At 40.9% G+C, this 19,555-nt stretch overlaps 1 protein-coding gene across 2 annotated transcripts in view; it reads right to left on the reverse strand.

Annotated features, from left to right (window-relative positions):
* The window catches only part of nbeaa (neurobeachin a), a 1,012,857-nt gene that overhangs the window by 584,167 nt on the left and 409,135 nt on the right, over window positions 1-19,555 (reverse strand). For both annotated transcript variants that reach the window (XM_078545316.1, XM_078545315.1), the window contains exons 31-32: window positions 13,610-13,764; window positions 1,459-1,588 (exon numbers count right to left, since the gene is read on the reverse strand). In XM_078545316.1, the coding sequence (XP_078401442.1) occupies window positions 1,459-1,588; window positions 13,610-13,764 (285 nt within the window). The remainder of the gene's footprint in view (window positions 1-1,458; window positions 1,589-13,609; window positions 13,765-19,555) is intronic.

Raw genomic sequence — 19,555 nt, forward strand, 5'->3', positions numbered from 1 at the left:
GAGGCCTGAAGCTGAGAGGCGCCTGAACGTGGGTGTTTTCTGGGGGAACGCGGGGAGAACAGGGGGAACGCGGGGAGAACAGGGGGAACGCGGGGAGAACAGGGGGAAGCAGAGAGAAGGGGAAAAAGCAGGGAGAACCAGGGGAAAGCAGGGAGAACCAGGTCACTGATAATGGTGGCTGCCTCTCAGTCTTTTTCAACTGGAGGGGAGTGGGGGGTCGATGCCAGACCTCAGGAGTCCTCAGGTGGCTTCTCAGCCTTTTTCAGCTGAGGGCTGGGGGGAAGTGGGGGGTGTCGGACCATGCCGGGCCGGATTGGACCTCAGATTTCCCACCCCACCATTCCCCCTCTGCCACCCCTCTCCTCTGAGCTCATGGCAGTTGCTCCCATGAGTACTTACCAGTCACTCTAAGCTTTGCTGGCAGAAACCGATAATTCAAACTTACCTGGCAACAGACTGCGTGGCTCTCGTCCAATCACAGGCTGGTTCCTCCCTGCATAGGCTCATGAGCCTATCAGCAGCCAATGCATGGAGAAACCAGCCTGTCATTGGATGAGCAGGCTCACAGCATTTTCAAATGCCTGTCCATTAAGTCTTCAATGGTTGGAGTCCAAAGAAGTGGTGGGCCAGACCAAAATGCCTTGAGGGCCACATCCGACCTGCGGGCCGTACGTTGGAGAAGCCTGCTTTAAATGCATCTATGCTATTCATCTCAATCAATGAGTTCTGCATTCTCATCACTCTTAGTCAATCTACTTAAAGGAAGTTTATACTACATAAGTTATGAACAGCAGTTTGAAATTTTGTTTATTGTAATTATTTTGGGTTTGCCTGAAAAGTTCTACTTGAATCAGAGTTCATGTGTATGATCTGAGTATCTCAAGCTTTAAAATCATGGGTGCTTATCATAAACACAAAAGGATAAAAACAAATATTGCAGTTTTCTTTTCCCCTTGTCTTCCCTCTTCTACTGAAAATGCTGTCTCCCATGTGAACTCACGCCTTCCAGTAATTGTCTCAAATGGTCATTCTTCATGTGTAAATCTAGGCAATGAGTTCTGACGACATAATTGTAATGCAATTCTGGGAGTGGTGGGAGGGGGAAATCAAAGCTGATCTCGATTTCGTCAGTCCTTAGTAACTACAAACAACTTTTTAAATTGGGGTCATTGTATATCAAGGAGGAATCCTGCTTTTATTTTTCTTTCACTAACTTTCGGATAATGGGATCAACTGCAGCATCTATGCTGCCACCATAACTGAGATCTGGAACTAAGTAAAGATCAGGGATCAAAACTGCAATTTTTCTGGTCTGCAGAGCTCAGTGACATTCTAGACGATGTTTTTACCGACTCAACCAAAGAAGTGTCTTCCAGTCATCCTAGTTTTGCATTTTGTAAAGCTGTATCATAACAAAATTAGAATTCATGAGGATAGAAAATAAAGACTGAATTTAACCTCATGTTTTCAGCAGAATCCTCTGGCATTGGAGCAACTGTCTGCACTGCAGGAAGATTTTTGCTGGTAGCGCCATTCACAAAACTGGAAGAGGAGGAGGAGGAGGAAGTGGAAGCAGCCTCTGCAGCACCTGTGCAAAAACAGTTCAATAAATAAACTGAAAAGTGACAGAAAAACTAGGCTGTCACTATATTGATTCATAATGTCAATAAAAAGCCATGCAATCCAACCAGATTAAATGAAAAGTATACTTATTTGGATGCAGTACGAGTAACACAGTTCATATACAATAACAACTTTGGTAGTACAGAACTTGAGCATTGCTGAAAAAAGAGACATGTTGAAGCTTATCATCTTGCACACATCTGGACACTTGCAAGAATACCAATATAAGTGGGAAAACAACAATTTGTACCGCATGTGAAGAGAGTGCTGATTGGTTGGCATGGAGAATGCACCACTGACAGTTAACTGCCAAGCACTGTTTGAAATTTAAATCAGACAGCTTGACCCTGATTGGTCAAGGCATTGCCCTGAGGAATAAGTCAGTGAATGGCTGTCACTTGTTTAGCTGAAACAGGCGCTGTATATGTACATGTTCTTTCTGTCTGCAAAGAAGAGGACCCTCTGTATTAATATATGTAGCTTCCAGTATATGCAAATGTGCCACATCACGAGCCCAACTGACACTCAGATTGGTTGTCAGCACAATTCTTAGCACATTGAGGATTATTTAGCAAATGTCTAATCATGCAATCACATCTAATGTTGGACACTATGGTCAAGGCATTGCCCTGAGGAACACAAAACACAGTGTCCAACATTAGATATGATTCCACGATTGGACATTTGCTAAATAATCCTCAATGTGCTAAGAATTACGCTGACAACCAATTTGAGTGTCAGTTGGGCTCGCGATGTGGCGCATTTGCGTGTACTGGAAGCTACATATATTCATACATAGGGCCCTGTTCTTTGCAGACAGAAAGAACATGTACATACACAGCGCCTGTTTCAGGTAAACAAAATAAGTGACAGCCATTCACTGACACATTTCTTAGGGCAATGCCTTGACCAATCAGGGTCAAGCTGTCTGGTTTAAATTTCAAACAATGCTTGGCAGTCAACTGTCTGTCATCATCAGTGGTGCATTCTCCATGGCAACGCCACTTGCCAACCAATCAGCACTCTCTTCACATGCAGTATAAATTGTTGTTTTACCCCTTATATTAGTATTTTCGCGAGTGTCCCGACGAGTACAAGATGAAAAAATTAGACATGTCCCTTTTTTCAGCAATACTCATATAACAACTTTATAGAATTATTCCAATGTCGCTATTTTAATATGTGGAAATTGGGGGCGTATTTCACAGGTTGCATTTATGGCCTCAAAGTCAATTTTATTATTTGTAAAAACTCCCTAAGTTATGAAATTGGTTTTTAATTGTTCATATTTTAAATTTAATTTATAAATTACTAGACATATTTTTGTGATCTACTAATTAGATTTATTTTTCCTTAAATAGGCTTCAATGTCAGCTGTGGTACAGTTGGCTGCATTTTCACTTTGGAGACAAAAGGTGACAAAGATCCAAGCCCCATTCCAGAGACTTCAGCACAAAATCTAGACTTATACTCCAATGCAGTATGGGGCAATGTTGCACAGTTGAAGGTGTTATCTTTCTATGCAGTCGAAGATGCCACCTTTCAAAATAAAGACCCCATTGTCCTTTCAGGTGGATGTAAAAGATCTCATGGTGCTGTTCAAAGTTGACCGGGGATTTCTCCCTAGTGTCTTGGCCAATATCTATCCATCCACCAACATGACTAAAACAGATTATCTAGTCATTGTCACATTGCTGTTTGAGGGGCCTTGTTATGCTGGCTGCTGTCTTTTCTATATTACAATAGTGAATACACTTTAAAAGTATCTCATTGGATGTTAGACACTCTAAAGTATCTTGAGGTCATGAAAGTCACTTATACAAATTCTTTCTATCCCTTGTCGAAAGGATCACTAAATGTCAACACAAATTTTAATTAAGAGTATAAATCGCTAAAGATTGGAAATACAGTGGTTGATGCAAAGTTTAAATTGGTTAAATCTAGCTACAGTAAACTTCCTCTTCCACATCTACAGACCAAACATAGCCAAAATTATGTTCAATCAGTTGAACATAATAAGAACAGTGACTGGATGTCAAAAAATAGCATTGGGGATGACAAAAAATTATCAAAACAAATGAAAACATTTATCACTCTGAATATTGGATATCCTTCATGCGTTATAAAAGAAAAAGACTTTCATGACCTTAGGATGACCCAAAGTACTTTTGAAGTGTAATAAAAACAGAAAGCGCTGGAAAATCTCAGCAGGTCTGGTTGCATCTGTGGAGAGGGAAACAAAGTTATCGTTTCAAGTGTAATGTCACTTCTTCAGAACTGAAGAGATAGGAATGTGATGGGGTTTTATGGTGTTGAAAAAGGAGGGGGGGACAGGTGGAGCAAAAGAGAAGGTCAGAGATAGGTTGGAGGGCAGGGCAGATAAAATGATGATGATGTCCTGGAACACAGGCAAAGGGATTGGTAATTATAGTATTAAAGGTTAATGCTTATAAATTATAAAAGTCGTATTACTTTTAAAGTGTAGTCACCGCTGTAATTTGGGAATGCAATAGCCAATTTGTACACAAAAACCTCTTACAAAGAGCAATGTGATAATAACAAACTGTTTTTAACCATGTTGGCTGAAGGATGCATACTGGCCAAAATACCAGGAATACCTTGCCTATTCTTCTAAATAGTGCCATTGGATCTTATTCATATACCTGAATGGGAAGGTGGAGCCTTGCTTGATTCATACCTTGTCTAAAAGACTGCACCTCCAACAGTGTAACACTCCCTCAAGTAGTACATTAACCTAGATTGTGTTCAAGCAATGACTCAACGTTTCAGCCGTGGCTGCTGCAAGTACCTGAACTCCAGATCAAGGGGTCCTTAATACTGTCAGTGTGACAGTGAAATCATTGGACAAAGGCATGTCCATGGATCAGACCTATTCCGCTAAGCAGGTGTTGTTTGAGTGTTGTGGATTTGAAGCCACAAACATCTTCTGCATCCAGGATTTCCCGAACGATGGATATTTCGATGTGACCTTCAAAAACAACGCATGATGTGTCAAACTTCTGAAGATCTTCAGGAAGCCAGGGACTGATATTGATGCTCACTTTGCAGCCTCTGTTTAAACATCGCAGCTGATCCAGGTGTTCACCCTTCACATGTATAACACCGATATTCCTGTAGTGAGTATGCTCACATTCCTCACCAGGTACACTGAGTTGACTAGAAACAGCACAGAAGTCAAGGACCGTTCAGAAACTGAATCAGCAAACAACAGGTCAGGGTGACCTTCAACGGAGCCATCCTCCATCCTCCTTTCAGCATCACCACTGGAGAAAGTTGAGGCTATCTGGTGTAGGGGGCAGCCCTGAGTCATTTGCACCCATGGCAAAACCAGACAAGTGGCTGTCAACTGCAGCGCAACTTTGTCAGAACTACATACAGGAAGGCCATTTAACAAAGAACGGTAAAGAGAGCAAATGCTGCAACCTGCGTGGGAAGGTCAGCCATCTTTACAAGGTCTGCCCAAACTGCAGTGCTACCTACAAACAGTTGATTAAAGCAGGAGCAACAAACAGGGCTGCCTCAAAGGAGATTCAAACCCCACCTTTCACCAAGGTGCTGAGTGCACAGGACAGTGGGAGATAGGGCAAGGCATGTGATCAAAATGCAAAGGACATTTCAGCAATTGACCAAACCCTTCAGTCTCCTCTGGAGAAAGTAGAATCGATGGAAGAGGAGGCAGCAGCAGAACAAGAAGGGTAGTGGCAAATGGTGAAAAGGAAAAACAAAGAAGGAAGCACCAAAGGAGGGAAAATAAAATGTGCAAACTAGCAGAAGGAAGTGCCTGATGTCCCAAACAGGTACCAGTGGCTGCAACTCCTCTGATAAGGAAGCCACCAACAAAAAAAAGCAGCAAACTACCAAGGAGATAAAGAAGACGAAGGGCCCTCAGCTGAGAAACACTGGGGGTGGCAATGAGCCCAGGGAACACCTGCTTTGGTACTTCAGGAAGAGTGACACAACCAGTGCACTCCAACTCCAGGAAAGTGGGAGCAGCAATGCAACTAGCGCACCCCAGCTGTGGAAAACCGGGAGCAGCAATGTCCTTGACAAGGAACAGAGCGGAAAACAATTCCATGTGAGGACAATCCAAATATGCCAGGTGCACGATGCTATCACCCACTGCCCCCCAACACTGCCCTGCAGAGCAGGACTGATATCTCAGCCCTGCGAGAGTGCAACTGTTTTCAAACACCACAGGCTTGCTGGAACATACCTTGCACATGCATAGACTTTTCGTCTGGTAATCCAAAGCCTTTAAATGGTATTAAAAATTACCTCTATTAACTTCTGTAGTGTTAAACCAAAATGCAACGTGTTTTGACCTTGGGTTACCTGGTCAACATCAAAGCTGACCTGCTGTTCCTCTGGAAGTGCAGGATGCTGCACCTCAGCAGCTACAGACAATGGTCCAGCTCGTGGTCCCACTGGCCATCGATTTGGTCAGGAGGAAACAACTACTGTTCGGTCTGGGTATTCTACTGCAAGGAGGCAACTTCACCATTATTGAAGTTAAGGTGGTGGTGAGCAGTCGCCTCCTCATAGCAGACAACGTGCAAAAATTCTCCCCTTGGTTAATAAGCATACCTCTTAACATCGAGCAACTAACCGTCCTTCAGCAGCTCCCACTGTTGCTGGTGGTGTCAAAGTCAGTCGTTCTGTGGCTTCAACTGCATCATCAATGCGGCAGGTAAAATTTGGCAGGGTCTACAGTGAACTGGACGCCACATCCAGACTCCTGATGAAAGCGAGACACCAAGTCGTCTGACGTTTTCAGAACCCTGCAAATGGAATGCCAAGTACCTGGTTGACACTAAGCAGGTCCGTCCATTCGAGGATAGACTTCCTGTTTGTGTCCTGAGCATTCACGGTCAGATCCACTGACACCAAGCTGGTGTTCTCTGACTACTGCCTTCTACTGGCCAACTGTCACTTACAGGAAAACCAGAAGGGTGGCAGGGTGACATGGAAGTTGAACGTGAAATTGTTAACCCCAAAAAATGCTAAGGAACTCAAAAGTGATTTCAAAGGTCAAAGGTTGGAGAACCAGGAAAACCCTCAGAGTCCCCGACATACTGGTGGGAAGCAATCAAGGCGAGCCTCAGGAGGCTCTTCGTCCTCAAAGGTGTCCAGGAGGCGAGAGAGAGAAAAAGGAGGGGGTGAGAGGTGCAGAGGAAGAGAGGGATGTCCTGACTCCAGAAAAGCATGCTGAATCTGCTCCTGCTACAGCCAATGGAGCTCAATGTCAATTAGGACCCCCAAGAGGTGCAGAGTCACTCTTTGCCTTGGGGGCCTCCAAGGTCATCTTCTGGTCCAGAGTCCACTTTGTGGAGAAGGATCAAATGTGTTTGTGTTCCTTCTACCAAAAGGTAGAGATAGAGAGCTCTGTGACCAGCAGTCTGAAGGAAGACGACAATTTGGTAACGTCATTGTAGTCTGACATATTGAGGATCAGCAAATTCTTTTATGCTGGATTGTATGACATGAAGCCCACAGACATCATGGCTTCCCAGTCCTTCCTATCCTCTTTCATGGAGGTCTTAGATGACAGAAAGCATGAGAGTCTGGACAAGCCTCTAACTCTGGACAAGTTCCTGGAAGCAACGGTTTACTACCGATTTGTATTCAACTCTGTGGATTGATCCAATCCTGCCAGCCCAGACCTGCTGGAAGCTTATGAGTGCGTGCTTCTGACTGCCAGAATGTCAGAGTCCATAAGGAAAGGATTATCCTTTCCTACAAGCAGAAGGGGGAAAGGGAGAAAAGTAGAAATTGTCAGCCCATTTCACTGCTTAATGTGGACTACAAAATGTTGAGCCAATTGGCAATGACCTTGGACAACTCTGCTCGAGTTGGTAATGACCCGACCAGACCTGCGCTGTACCTGGCAGGAAAATCTCTGATAGTCTCGCACCACTCAGGCGTACGATTGCCTATGTGCAGGACATGAAGTGTCATCAACCTGGACCAGGAAAAGGCCTTTGACAGAATATTGCACACCTATGGGATGTGGTCCCCAAAATGGGGTTTGGGGAGGGAATCTGCAATTGGATCCAACTACATCACACAAACATCAGTAGTCCAGTTTCAATCAATGGGTGGGAATTAGAAAGCTTTCCAATCAAACTGGGAGTCAGGCAAGGCTGTCTCTGTCTTATCCATGTGTTGTATCAATCCTTTTGCCAAGTCCATCAGGAAGGATGCAGGCATAAGAGGGGTGACAATCCCAGACAACGAAGGCATGCAGGTCAAGCCTCCCTGTACAAGGATGACATTTGCTGTCTTCCACGCGGATCTGCTATCGATGCACAGACTGTTGATATCTGTAACCAGTTTGAACTGGCCCCAGGAGCCACGGTAAATTACAGCAAGGGCAGAGCCATGTTATTTACAAACTGGACCAACCAATCCTTTGTCCCCTCCACCGTCAGGTTAGAATACCTGAAGGTACTGGGGATATGGTTTGGAGAGTCCGGGGCATGCACAAAAAAAATGGGAGATAGATACTGGACATGTGGCAGCAATGCTCCCTCTTGATCGCAGGTAAGAATTTGGTCATCAGGTGAGGTACTCTCGTTGTTGCTGCACGTGCTGCAAGCCTGGTCCATACCCCAATCCTGTGCTGCAGTGGTCACCCGAGCTATCTTCCACTTTATCTGGAGGTCATCTGCAGGGACATTATATACAAATCTCTGGAGGGGTGTCACAAGGCTATGCCCCATTACTTTTGAAAATTTGATTTTTCAACTTTCAACTGACTCAAAATTTTGCAATTTGAAATGAACAGAACAAGCTACTTAAAACTGCAAGGCTACCTTCTAGGGTGGCCCATTCAGAGACCCATCAAAACTCATCACTGTCTAAGGAAGAGACTTTAAAATGCAAAGTGCTGGATATTGAAATAAAGACTGCCAAAGACAGGCCCACCCAAAACCCGTTGGAAATACACAATGGGTGAAGTATTTCAAACCAGGCTGCAACCACTGCAGAGAGATTGAAAGAAAGTTTTCAGCAGAGGATACAAGCTGAAGAAAGCTGCTCTCTCTTGCTCCCTTTTGGAGCAAGTGTATTATGCAGTTCAGAAGCCAAGGTATTTACTAGAAATCTACCAGCAAACCCAGATCTCGTAATAATTGCAACATCTTGTACATCTGACTGCATCCACAAAACCAGCTAATCCAAATCGGCCACAACGTTTAAAAATCTACACCTTTTCTTTTAACCTTTTTTTATTGGATTCTAACTTGCCTTATTTCTGGCAGCGCGGGCGCGTGCATGCTCTTGCGTGTGTGTGATGTCACAATTTTATTATTTTTTCCCCTCGGGTTTAGTGGTTAATAAATTTGTTCTTTCTTTGACTAATGAAAACCTTGTCTGATTAGTTCCTTAAATCTCACAGCTTAAATAGTTAAATACATTTGGATTCAAAAATGGCATATCCTCGTGATAAATAAACTTAAACCTTCGTTTTGACCAACCAAGGAGGTTGAATGGTGGGGAGCCAGTTCAACCTTTCTTACCTGGTCATAACAGGGGGAAAAATATACCCAACGTCACCCTCATTCTGATAGCCACCTTTGTGTGCGGGTGCATCAAACGGTGCTTGGACCCTCAGTATGCAAACACCAAGTGTCACCATGTGCTGAGGCTCTACATGCCCCTGGAGTTACAAAGGGTGGGTCTGGCCACATTGCTGCAGAACGGTCCAAGCAGGTGTACCCTGTCAAAGTCTTTTGGAAGAATGCCTTATCTCTAGAACATTCAAACAAGCACCAAGATGAAGCTTGGCTGGTGGTGAGAAGGGCACTCCCTGTCAGGTCTTTCATGCTCACCTGAAGTCTTTGAGCCACTGCAGGCTGTCCTCGAAGCAGCTAAAGTGGGGAAGAGATTGTTGCCCAACTGTTTGTGGAACGTGCTTTTGCAAAGCAGGTCTGGAAAGGGATGCAGTGGTTTTTGTCGAGGTTCATCCTGAGCAGTTCTGTGACACAGGACCCTATCTACAGGCTATTCCCAGGGACACATACTGAGACAAACATCAACTGCTGCTGGGGGGTGGTTATCAATTCAGTGAAAGGCACTCTTTGGTCTGCCCAAAACTTGTTGGCCTTCCAGTGAAAAGAGTTGTCCACAATTGAATGTCGCAGGCTGGCACATTCCGAGGTCCAGGACTAAATGCTGAGGAATGCACTAATGCTTGCATCTGCCCCAAAGGCACAATGGGGAAAGGCCAGAGTCTAAAGCTTGCTGGTCATTGTATACCGAGGGGCTGGAAATTGTGTAGAACCCATTGGTCTGTACGCTTGTCATGGAATCTATGTAGTAAATATCAACCTGTGTTGCAATTGTGTTGAGGCACCTCAGAGTATATGAGCATAAGACTATAATTATGTGCAAACATTTAGGATATAATTTTTGCAAAAATTCAATGCTGTGTACCATAAAGTAAAATTAGAAAAAAAACATTTTTTGTTTAAATTTTAGAATTTATTTGATCATTTATTCCTTTTCTTTTAATTGTATATTCATAAACCACTGCCCTGAAAAGGAAGATATCTGTTTACAGGCCTACTTAACATTGTTCAAGAACATATTGCTAGATGTACAAGAATAGCCAAGACAACAATCCCTCTGATGTTCCCACCTGTGTGATCAGGTTCAGATCAGGAGCACCTGTGGTATGCCTGAATTGGAACATTTCAGAGTGATGCATATTGGGACTAAATCATTCTGTGCCACTATACTGTCTTAATAATGCTCTCTAATTTGACAGTCATTGTTTTAAAGCTATTCCACCCTTGAATTGAGAAGTTGGGTGGTTAATCTACAGTCAGGTCTCTAACAATGCTTCTCTGTAATCAACCAATAAGTGCTACCTGTTAACTTACTCTCCAATTATCTTCATCTCTAGAACTATTCAATATTGACAACTCAACCAGGATGATAAACTCAATTTTTCAGAAATCACAAACCTACCACTTCTCAGAATTCACAAATAAGTATGGTTTTTATTTTTTGCAATTTTAGTACAAAAATGTTGCTGCAATCTTGAAAGTTCTAATCAGCTATTATTATTATTAGCATTAGTTTCAAATTGGACTCTTAATGAAATGCTCCAAATGTTTTAGAATAAATATTAATCAGTTCAGTTCACTAAATACAGCCAAAATCAGGTTCAGTGGCTGAACCAATTCCAGAAGAATACCTGGTTGGACATTTAAAATAAAAGCACAGGTAATACCAAAATATGCCTCTCAACAAATACACACGTACAATGAAATTGTTCAAAGGAGTCAGGAAGATGATCATAGACTGGATAATGGTACCTTTGCACTTGATTTCTAAATTTTTGTAGAGCTTGGACTGAGGGCAGGATCCTTCAACTGAAAATAAATACATTTCAAGGATGTTGAGATTCTTGGTGAATTACAGTGCAAGTTTAAGTGTCAGTGCGAAATGATTTCCACTTCAGACCAATGCTAAACTTGCAGTATTTGTGCAGTGTCATGGCCTCATTTTGCTTTAGAACAAAGTGGAGCAAGATTATCTGTAATCTCAAACAGCTTTGCTTTGAACTGGATGCAGTATACGTTCTGTGCATTGCCACCCATGGGTACTTTTAAAACTCATTTTATCTTGAGAGAAGGGGTTCTCCTCTTCCTAATACATAAATTTCTAACTATTGGGAGTGAAGTGCGTGTGTGTCCATGTCCGTGTGTGTCCAGCAATCTGTCCCAAAGAGGCTGAAACTCAAAATGCAACTACCCAGATCATCAGCTGCAGGATATATGCACTCTAATGCATGGAAGATTGCGCCATTAAAACTTATAACAGAGGCTCAAAGTTCTAAGCTCAAAGCGTGTATGACACGGTCTGGGTGCCAGCTTAGCTCAGTTGTAACATTCTTGCCTTTGTGCCAGAAGTTTGTGATTCGAACCCCATTCCAGAACTGGAGCACATAGATATAAGTTGATGCTTGCAATTTTTAATGAGACATTAAGCTGAGGGAACATCTGCAGTTTAGGGAGATGTAAAAGATCTCATGACATTATGTGAAGAGGAGTGGGGGAGTTTCCTCAATGCCTTGGCGAATATTTATACCCTAATTGATATCTTTAAAGAATAGATTCAGTGGTAATTTACTTTATTGCTATTTGTATTTGCTGCATGCCAATGCTGTATAACATAAAGCATATTTCAATAATATTTCATTAACTATTGGAAGGTGGAAACAATTTGGAATGTCCAGAGGATATTTAAGGCCCTATCTAAAGTCAAGTCAATCTTATTGGTCTAAAATTGAATATAAATAATGATATCAAAAATAAAAATAGCTGGAAAAACTCAGGTCTGACAGCATCTGCGGAGAGGAATGCAGTTGACGTTTCGAGCCCGAATGACTCTTCATCAGAACTGAGGAAGTATAGAAATGAGGTGAAATTTAAGCTGCTTGAGGGGGGTGGGACAGGTAGAGCTGGATAGAGGGCCAGTGATAGGTGGAGGCAAGGAAGAGATTGCTAAAGATGTCATAGACAAAAGGACAAAGGGGTGTTGACGGTGGTGATATTAGCTAAGGAATATGCTAATGATGACATTAAGGGTAGAAAGCAGGATGAGCAAGTAACAGATAGCCCTAATGGGGGTGGGGTGGGGGGAAGGGATTGAAATAGGCTAAAAGGTGGAGATGAAACAATGGATGGAAATACATTTAAAAATAATGGAAATAGGTGGGAAAAGAAAAATATATTTTTAAAAACTTCCATTATTTTAAATGTATTTCCATCCATTGTTTCATCTCCACCTTTTAGCCCATTTCGATCCCTTGCCCCAGCCCCACCCCCACTAGGGCTATCTGTTACTTGCTCGTCCTGCTTTCTACCCTTAATGTCACCATTAGCACATTCCTTAGCTAATATCACCACCGTCAATACCCCTTTGTCCTTTTGTCTATGACATCTTTGGCAATCTCTTCTTTGCCTCCACCTATCACTGGCCCTCTATCCAGCTCTCCCTGTCCCACCCCCCCCTCAACCAGCTTATATTTCACCTCATTTCTATATTTCCTCAGTTCTGATGAAGAGTCATACGGACTCGAAACGTTAGCCGTATTCCTCTCTGCAGGTGCTGTCAGACCTGCTGAGTTTTTTCAGCTATTTTTATTTTTGTTTCAGATTTCCAGCATCTGCAGTATTTTGCTTTTATCTTAATAAATAATATGTCTAGTCAATTGGTCACTTTATGTGCATCACAATACTTGAGCCTAGTTCTGAATCTGCTTTTTGAGGTGGTCTTCTTATATCTCTATTACGGAAATAACTTTAATGTGATAATTGTTTAAGGAAATTAGAAAAATCTTTTAATATTAGTAGAACAGAAAATGAACACTACCACACAGTATCATACCTGTGAATGCAGGCTAATTTCCCTGTCCACCGAATCAATGATCATAACTACTTTTGTGGACAAGAGGGAGTGAAATCAATGGGCAAAATTCACTCCTCTTGTGTATCCAGTAGCAATGTGTAAGCTTATTTGTTTAAACAAGAATAAATCCCAAGGCTGTTTGTGAAGTTTAGTTTTGACTTGAAAAGTAATGGAACTGCAACATGAAAGAATGTTTAGAAAAATATACACACCCTTTGCAATTGGGAAAAGTTAGATCATAGTTATTCACTGTGATATTTTCGTTGATGGCTTAAAAATAGTACTTTATAAAACAGATTATCTGCACAGCACCTGATGTGTGGACTAGTAAATAGGAAGAACTTTTATCTATGCTTACAATCACTGCCACATCAATATATGTTATATGTAGAAATAAGATTATCGTCTTGGTTCATGAAAGAATTTCATACTGAAGCATGTTCATAACATTCCATAGTAAAGTGGGAAATATCTAATATACATTTGTTTCAATTACTTTACTCAATTAGCACCTCAACTTTTATAACTAGATCTTTGTTGACTGTACCTGTGGTATTTATCATACTTTTTGGTGTGGCTGCTGCAGGAGAGATTACATTGCTTGCACTGCCAGTGGCAAGACTACTCGTAGTACCGGCGCCACCAACTGTATTGACAGCCAGACTGCCTGGAGGAGGTTTCTTCACTGGTACAACGACACTCCTAATAAGGTAGAAAAAAATACAGTAAATTTAATATCCTCTCATGAGAATATCAATGTATGCCTTTGCATTTAACATGAACCAATATCTTTCCTAAAATACTAAACCCTGTCTTCCTTACAAGTATGCGTGACATGCTCCTTCTACACTGTCAAATAGCACAAATGTCTGAAGGGGAAGCTAGAAAAGCATGAGGGGGAAAAAATAGATGGTTATGGTGAATGGTTAGGTGAAGTAGGATGAAAGAGTCTCATCTGAAGCATAAATATCAATACAGATCAGTTGAGTTGAATGCAAAATTTTGTCACCCTCTCTCTTCCACCCCACCTCCACTCACAATGGACAACACAATGCAAATGAAGGCACATCCAAGGATTAATGCTAGTCCAAAACAAAATGCAGCAAAAGCATATTTATATCGTTTACTTTTGTAAGTTTATGCAATTTGTAGTTTTGTCTGATGCCATAGTTTTTTCTAAAGCTTTGGCAATGTCAATGCCACTTTTCAGTTTTCCATAATTAAAAACAGATTATTTTCCCATCAGTTCCTATTAATTAGAATAAACTGACTTCTGTTAGAGGCAAGTCGTTTATTTGAGTGTACAGAGATATGCATTTTCACATTCTGTATTAATGTGAGCTGAAAGGTTTTTGTATTATATTCAGAAACTATTAACATAATGACACTATAGGCATTTTTAAATACCTGGAATGACAAACAATGACAATTACTTCTGCAAAGTTGAAACTTTGAGGAAAAATACACCAACAATAAATCTAATCACATGATACATCATTAAAGCACGGACCCACAATATTAGTTTGTTGTAAGAATAATGTGAAGTTATGGATGAAGACTTTTCAGTTAGCAGTTGGTTGTCCTTGTCGTGTGACTGAATGACAGCTTTAAATATATATAAATACCAATTGCCAATTAATCACGTCAATGAACATGTTACACTATGGAGAAAGTGGGCACGCATTCTCATTCATGAGTATCGACACAGAAAGATTTCAGTCTCAGACAATCCATCTGAGAAGGTGATCAACAAGAGATATGTCTCCAGAATGAATAAGATAAAGTTAGAAAGCAATTCTTTAGACTTCCCCGCATGGAATGCAATAACATTGTTCAATCACATAGCAGCAGTTAAATCTTCAGAAATCTTGCATTGAGGAATTAATAATCACACTTAAAAGCTTGACTGGATTACCTTTACAATTAAGATGTTCTATATAAGAGTACTGTATAACAAAAAATCAAAAAAAGACCAGCAACCATTAATGTTCACCTCATCTTTTAGATGTTGCATTCTCATGAGATTAGAATGGAATTTGAACCGACTCCCTTCTACTTTACCACCAAGGATAATACTACTGAGCCAATGCTTGCTGATATTTGCAATTCCATCATATCCACAAAGAACTAGATTTGTCAAGCAAAATCTACCATCATTAAAGTCATAATTACCTGGAAAAACTCAGCAAGTCTGGCAGCATCGGCGGAGAAGAAATCAGTCAACGTTTCGAGCCTCCATGGCCCTTCGGCAGAACTGCAGCATAGTTTCAACAAGGGAGAAATATAAATTGGTTTAAGGTGGGTGGGGGGCGGGGGGGAAAGAGACACATTGAGGGTGTGGTGTGAGCAGATAATCAAAAGATGTCAGAGACAAAAGGGTCAAAGAGGTGTTGAAGGTGGTGGTCTTTGTCTGAGAAAAGTGCTAATTAAGAATGGAATACAGGATATTCAAAGTACAGCTCTAGTGGGGGTGGGGTGGAAAGACTAAAGGTTTTAGTTTTAGATTTAAAAATAATGGAAATAGGTGGGGAAAGAAGAATCTATATAAATTATTAATTTATATTAATTATTATTTATTATTAATTATTATTTAATTTATTAAATTAATTTATATAGATTCTTCTTTCCCCACTTATTTCCATTATTTTTAAATCTAAAACTAAAACCTTTAGTCTTTCCACCCCACCCCCACTAGAGCTGTACTTTGAATATCCTGTATTCCATTCTTAATTAGCACTTTTCTCAGACAAAGACCACCACCTTCAACACCTCTTTGACCCTTTTGTCTCTGACATCTTTTGATTATCTGCTCACACCACACCCTCAATGTGTCTCTTTCCCCCCCGCCCCCCACCCACCTTAAACCAATTTATATTTCTCCCTTGTTGAAACTATGCTGCAGTTCTGCCGAAGGGCCATGGAGGCTCGAAACGTTGACTGATTTCTTCTCCGCCGATGCTGCCAGACTTGCTGAGTTTTTCCAGGTAATTCTGTTTTTGTTTTGTTTTGGATTTCCAGCATCCGCAGTAGCTTTTAGCTTTTTGTTTTTATCATTAAAGTCATGGTGACTACATCAGAAAAATATTTTAATCTAAGAAAAATGTTTCCTTTTAATTGAAATTATGTATAACATAATTGGGGACAGTATATTTTCAAGTCACTGGTTCAAGACTGAACAGTATTTAATCAAATTAACTCTTGGTTCATCATACCACCTTCAAGTAGAAAAAAATGAAGCCGAATACAGTCATAAACAATTTAATGTTTGTCTGAGTTGCCAAAGTTGAATTTCTAGCAGGCTGAATAGTCTAACAGTCTGAATTAAACTGGTTCCCCTTTATCCACAGCATATGTGGCATGCAGGTGCTTATGTTTTAAAGGACTTGAATCTACACAAAGTCATGCAACTTGAGTGAATTGAAAGTCTTACTACAATGGAATCTTAATGATTTTATTTATTTAAAACTATGGAATATTGTGAACAGACTATTGTTTCATCCAATGGCTGCTTGCTGCGTGGCCATGACAATGTCAGTTGCATGAAATGCAGTTGTTAACAAAAACAAAGTTTTGCAAGTGCAAGAAATACTTCAACAAATAAAATGAAAATGTTGTCATGAGTACGTTGCTGGTTAGCTGTCTAAGCATCACTCTGTCTGATCCAGAAACAATTTAATTGTATGCAACTGATTCACTAGTCATGGCAAATAGGTCCCCAGTCTTATCCTTCCCCCGTTCCCAAGTTGGCACATTGTTGAGTTAGGTCAAATAAAGGGGAAAATAAATTGAAAATACAAGTTTAAAAACATTCAGATTTAAGGGATTTTCATTCTTGACTAAATTATTTTCTGTTAGAAGTGAAAATTTACATGGGTCATATATTAAGTCGTCAAAGCTAGTTTTACATCCAAAAAGGTGCTTACTGCCGATGCTGGAGCCATCTCCACAGACTAATTTTTAACTTGATGGTTGTAGTTTAAAAACTAATATTTGGATGTCTGTCTAGTAAAGATTATCTGCAATTTCTCTTTCTTAAAAGCTATTATTTTCTAGCGGTCAGTTCTTCTATTTAGGCAATATGTGCATTTGTTTCAATTTCCTTTTAAAATGTTCTCACAGCTATTGCCCTTTTTAAAAATTTATTCTTTCATGGGATGAGGGCATTGCTGGCGAAGCCAGCATTTGTTGCCCATCCCTAATTGCCTTGAACTGAGTAGCTTGCTAGGCCATTTCAGGGTGCATTTAAGAGTCAACCATTCTGCTGTGGATCTGGAGTCATATGTGGGCCACACCAGGTAAGGATGGCAGATTTCCTTCCCTAAAGGATATTAGTGAACCAGATGGTTTTTTTTACGACAATTGATGATAGCGTCATAGTTTCTATTACTGAGGGTAGCTTTATATTGCAAATTTTATTAACAGAATTTAAATTTCATCAGCTGTCATGGTGGGATTTGAACACATGCCCCCAGAGCATTTGCTGGGGACTCCGGATTACTAGTGACATTACCACTACACCACTATCTCTCCTTAAACAGTCCTACTATTCTGGCCATAATTTTGACCATTATTTGCAGTAATTTGGACAAATAGCTTTTATATATTGCAGCAGGGATAGGATTAGTTTATATAGGGTTTACCTCAGCTGACATGTATACAGAACCATAATCTGGGAGCAAGTGAAGAACCATTATTATCCGTTAGCAGTAGGCTCATGTTTCAATCAAACTCTACTTGGTATTGTGAGATAAAGAGGAGTACACAGTTGGCACTATTGTTGCCCTTTTGTTATCAATTACACTAATCCCATCCCCAATTGCACAAAAGTTTTTCTCCATGTGCTTTGGCATTTAGGATAAAATGCATAAGATCTTGGTTGCACACCTTCCAGATTCTAGAATGATCCTCGTGGATCGAAGGGTACCAAATGTAACTCTGCCATTGTAAAAAGGATGAGGAGAGAGAGAACATGGAACTATGGGCCAATTAGCCTGACATCATTAGTAGGCAAAATGCTAGATCTGTCATTAGAAGCATGGTAACAGGACATTTAGAAATGCAGATTCAACAAAATTTTATGAAAATTTAATCGTGTTTGATAAATATACTAGTTCTTTTGGGCATGTAACTACAGGGTAGGCAGAGAGGAATCAGTGAAGTAGTATATTTGGATTTTCAAAAGACATTTAATAAGATGCCAGACCTGGAATACTGTGTACAATTTTTTTCTTCATATTTACAGAAGAACATATTTGGAGGCTGTGCAGCGAAGGTTCACTATATTTGTGCCTGGGGTGACAGGGTTGTCCTATGATAAGAGACTGAGTAAATTAGGTCTATACTCTGGAATTTAGAAGAATGAGAGGTGATGTTATTGAAACATTCAAGATTATGAAGGGGTTTGACTAGGGTAGACACCGAGACATTGTTTCCTTTGTCTGGGTAATCTATAATGAGGGGACACTGTTTTAGGATAAGGGGCCAATCATTTAAAACTGAGATGGACTGAGATGACGGGAACTTTCTTCACTCAAAGGATTGTGAATCTTTGGAATACTGTGCCCCAGGGGGTTGTGGATGTGCCATCATTGAATATACTTAAGGCTGAGAGATTTTTGTCTCTCAGGGAATCAAGGGATTATAGGAAGCAGGCAGGAAAGTGGAGTTGAAGCTCAGGATCACAAAATGTCAACCTGCAGGTACAGCAAGCAACTAGGAAAGCAAATAGTATGCTAGCCTATATTCAGAGGGAGTTGGATTACAAGAGTAAGGAAGTCTTGCTGCAATTATACAGGGCTTTGGTGAGATAACACCTGGAGTACTTTGTATAGTTTTTGTCTCCTTGTCATAGAGGGAGGGGTTCAACAAAGCTTCAATAGACTGATCTCTGGGATGAGAGGGCTGTACAATGAGGTGAGACTGAGTAGACTGGACTTATGTTCAAAGGTTATTGCAGAAAATAAAAGCTCATGGTGTAGGGGGTAACATGTTGGCATGGATAGAAGATTGGCTAGCTAACAGGAAGCAGAGAGTTGGCATAAATGGGTTTTTTCTGGATGGCAGGATGTGAAGAGCGGCATGCCACAGGGATCAGTGCCAGGGCCTCAACTTTTCACAATTTATATAAATGACTTGGATGAATGGACCGAAGGAATGGTTACTAAAGTTGCTGACAACACAAAGATAGGTAGGAAAGTAAATTGTGAGGAGGACGTAAGGAGGCTACAAAGTAACAAAGACAGGTTGAGTGAGTGGGCAAAGATCTGGCAAATGGAGTATAATGTGGGCAAATGAGAAGTCATTTATTTTGGCGGGAGGAATAAAAAAGCTTATTATCTAAATGGTGAGAGATTGCAGAGCTCTGAGATTGAGAGAGATCTGGGTGTCCAAGTCACAAAAGGCTCGTATGCAGGTACAGCAAGTAATTAGGAAAGCTAACAGAATGTTATCGTTTATTGTGAGGGGAGTTGGTTACAAAAGTAGGGAGGTTATG

The sequence above is a fragment of the Cetorhinus maximus genome, chromosome 7 (genome assembly GCF_964194155.1).
Source record: "Cetorhinus maximus chromosome 7, sCetMax3.hap1.1, whole genome shotgun sequence".
Classification (NCBI taxonomy): domain Eukaryota; kingdom Metazoa; phylum Chordata; class Chondrichthyes; order Lamniformes; family Cetorhinidae; genus Cetorhinus; species Cetorhinus maximus.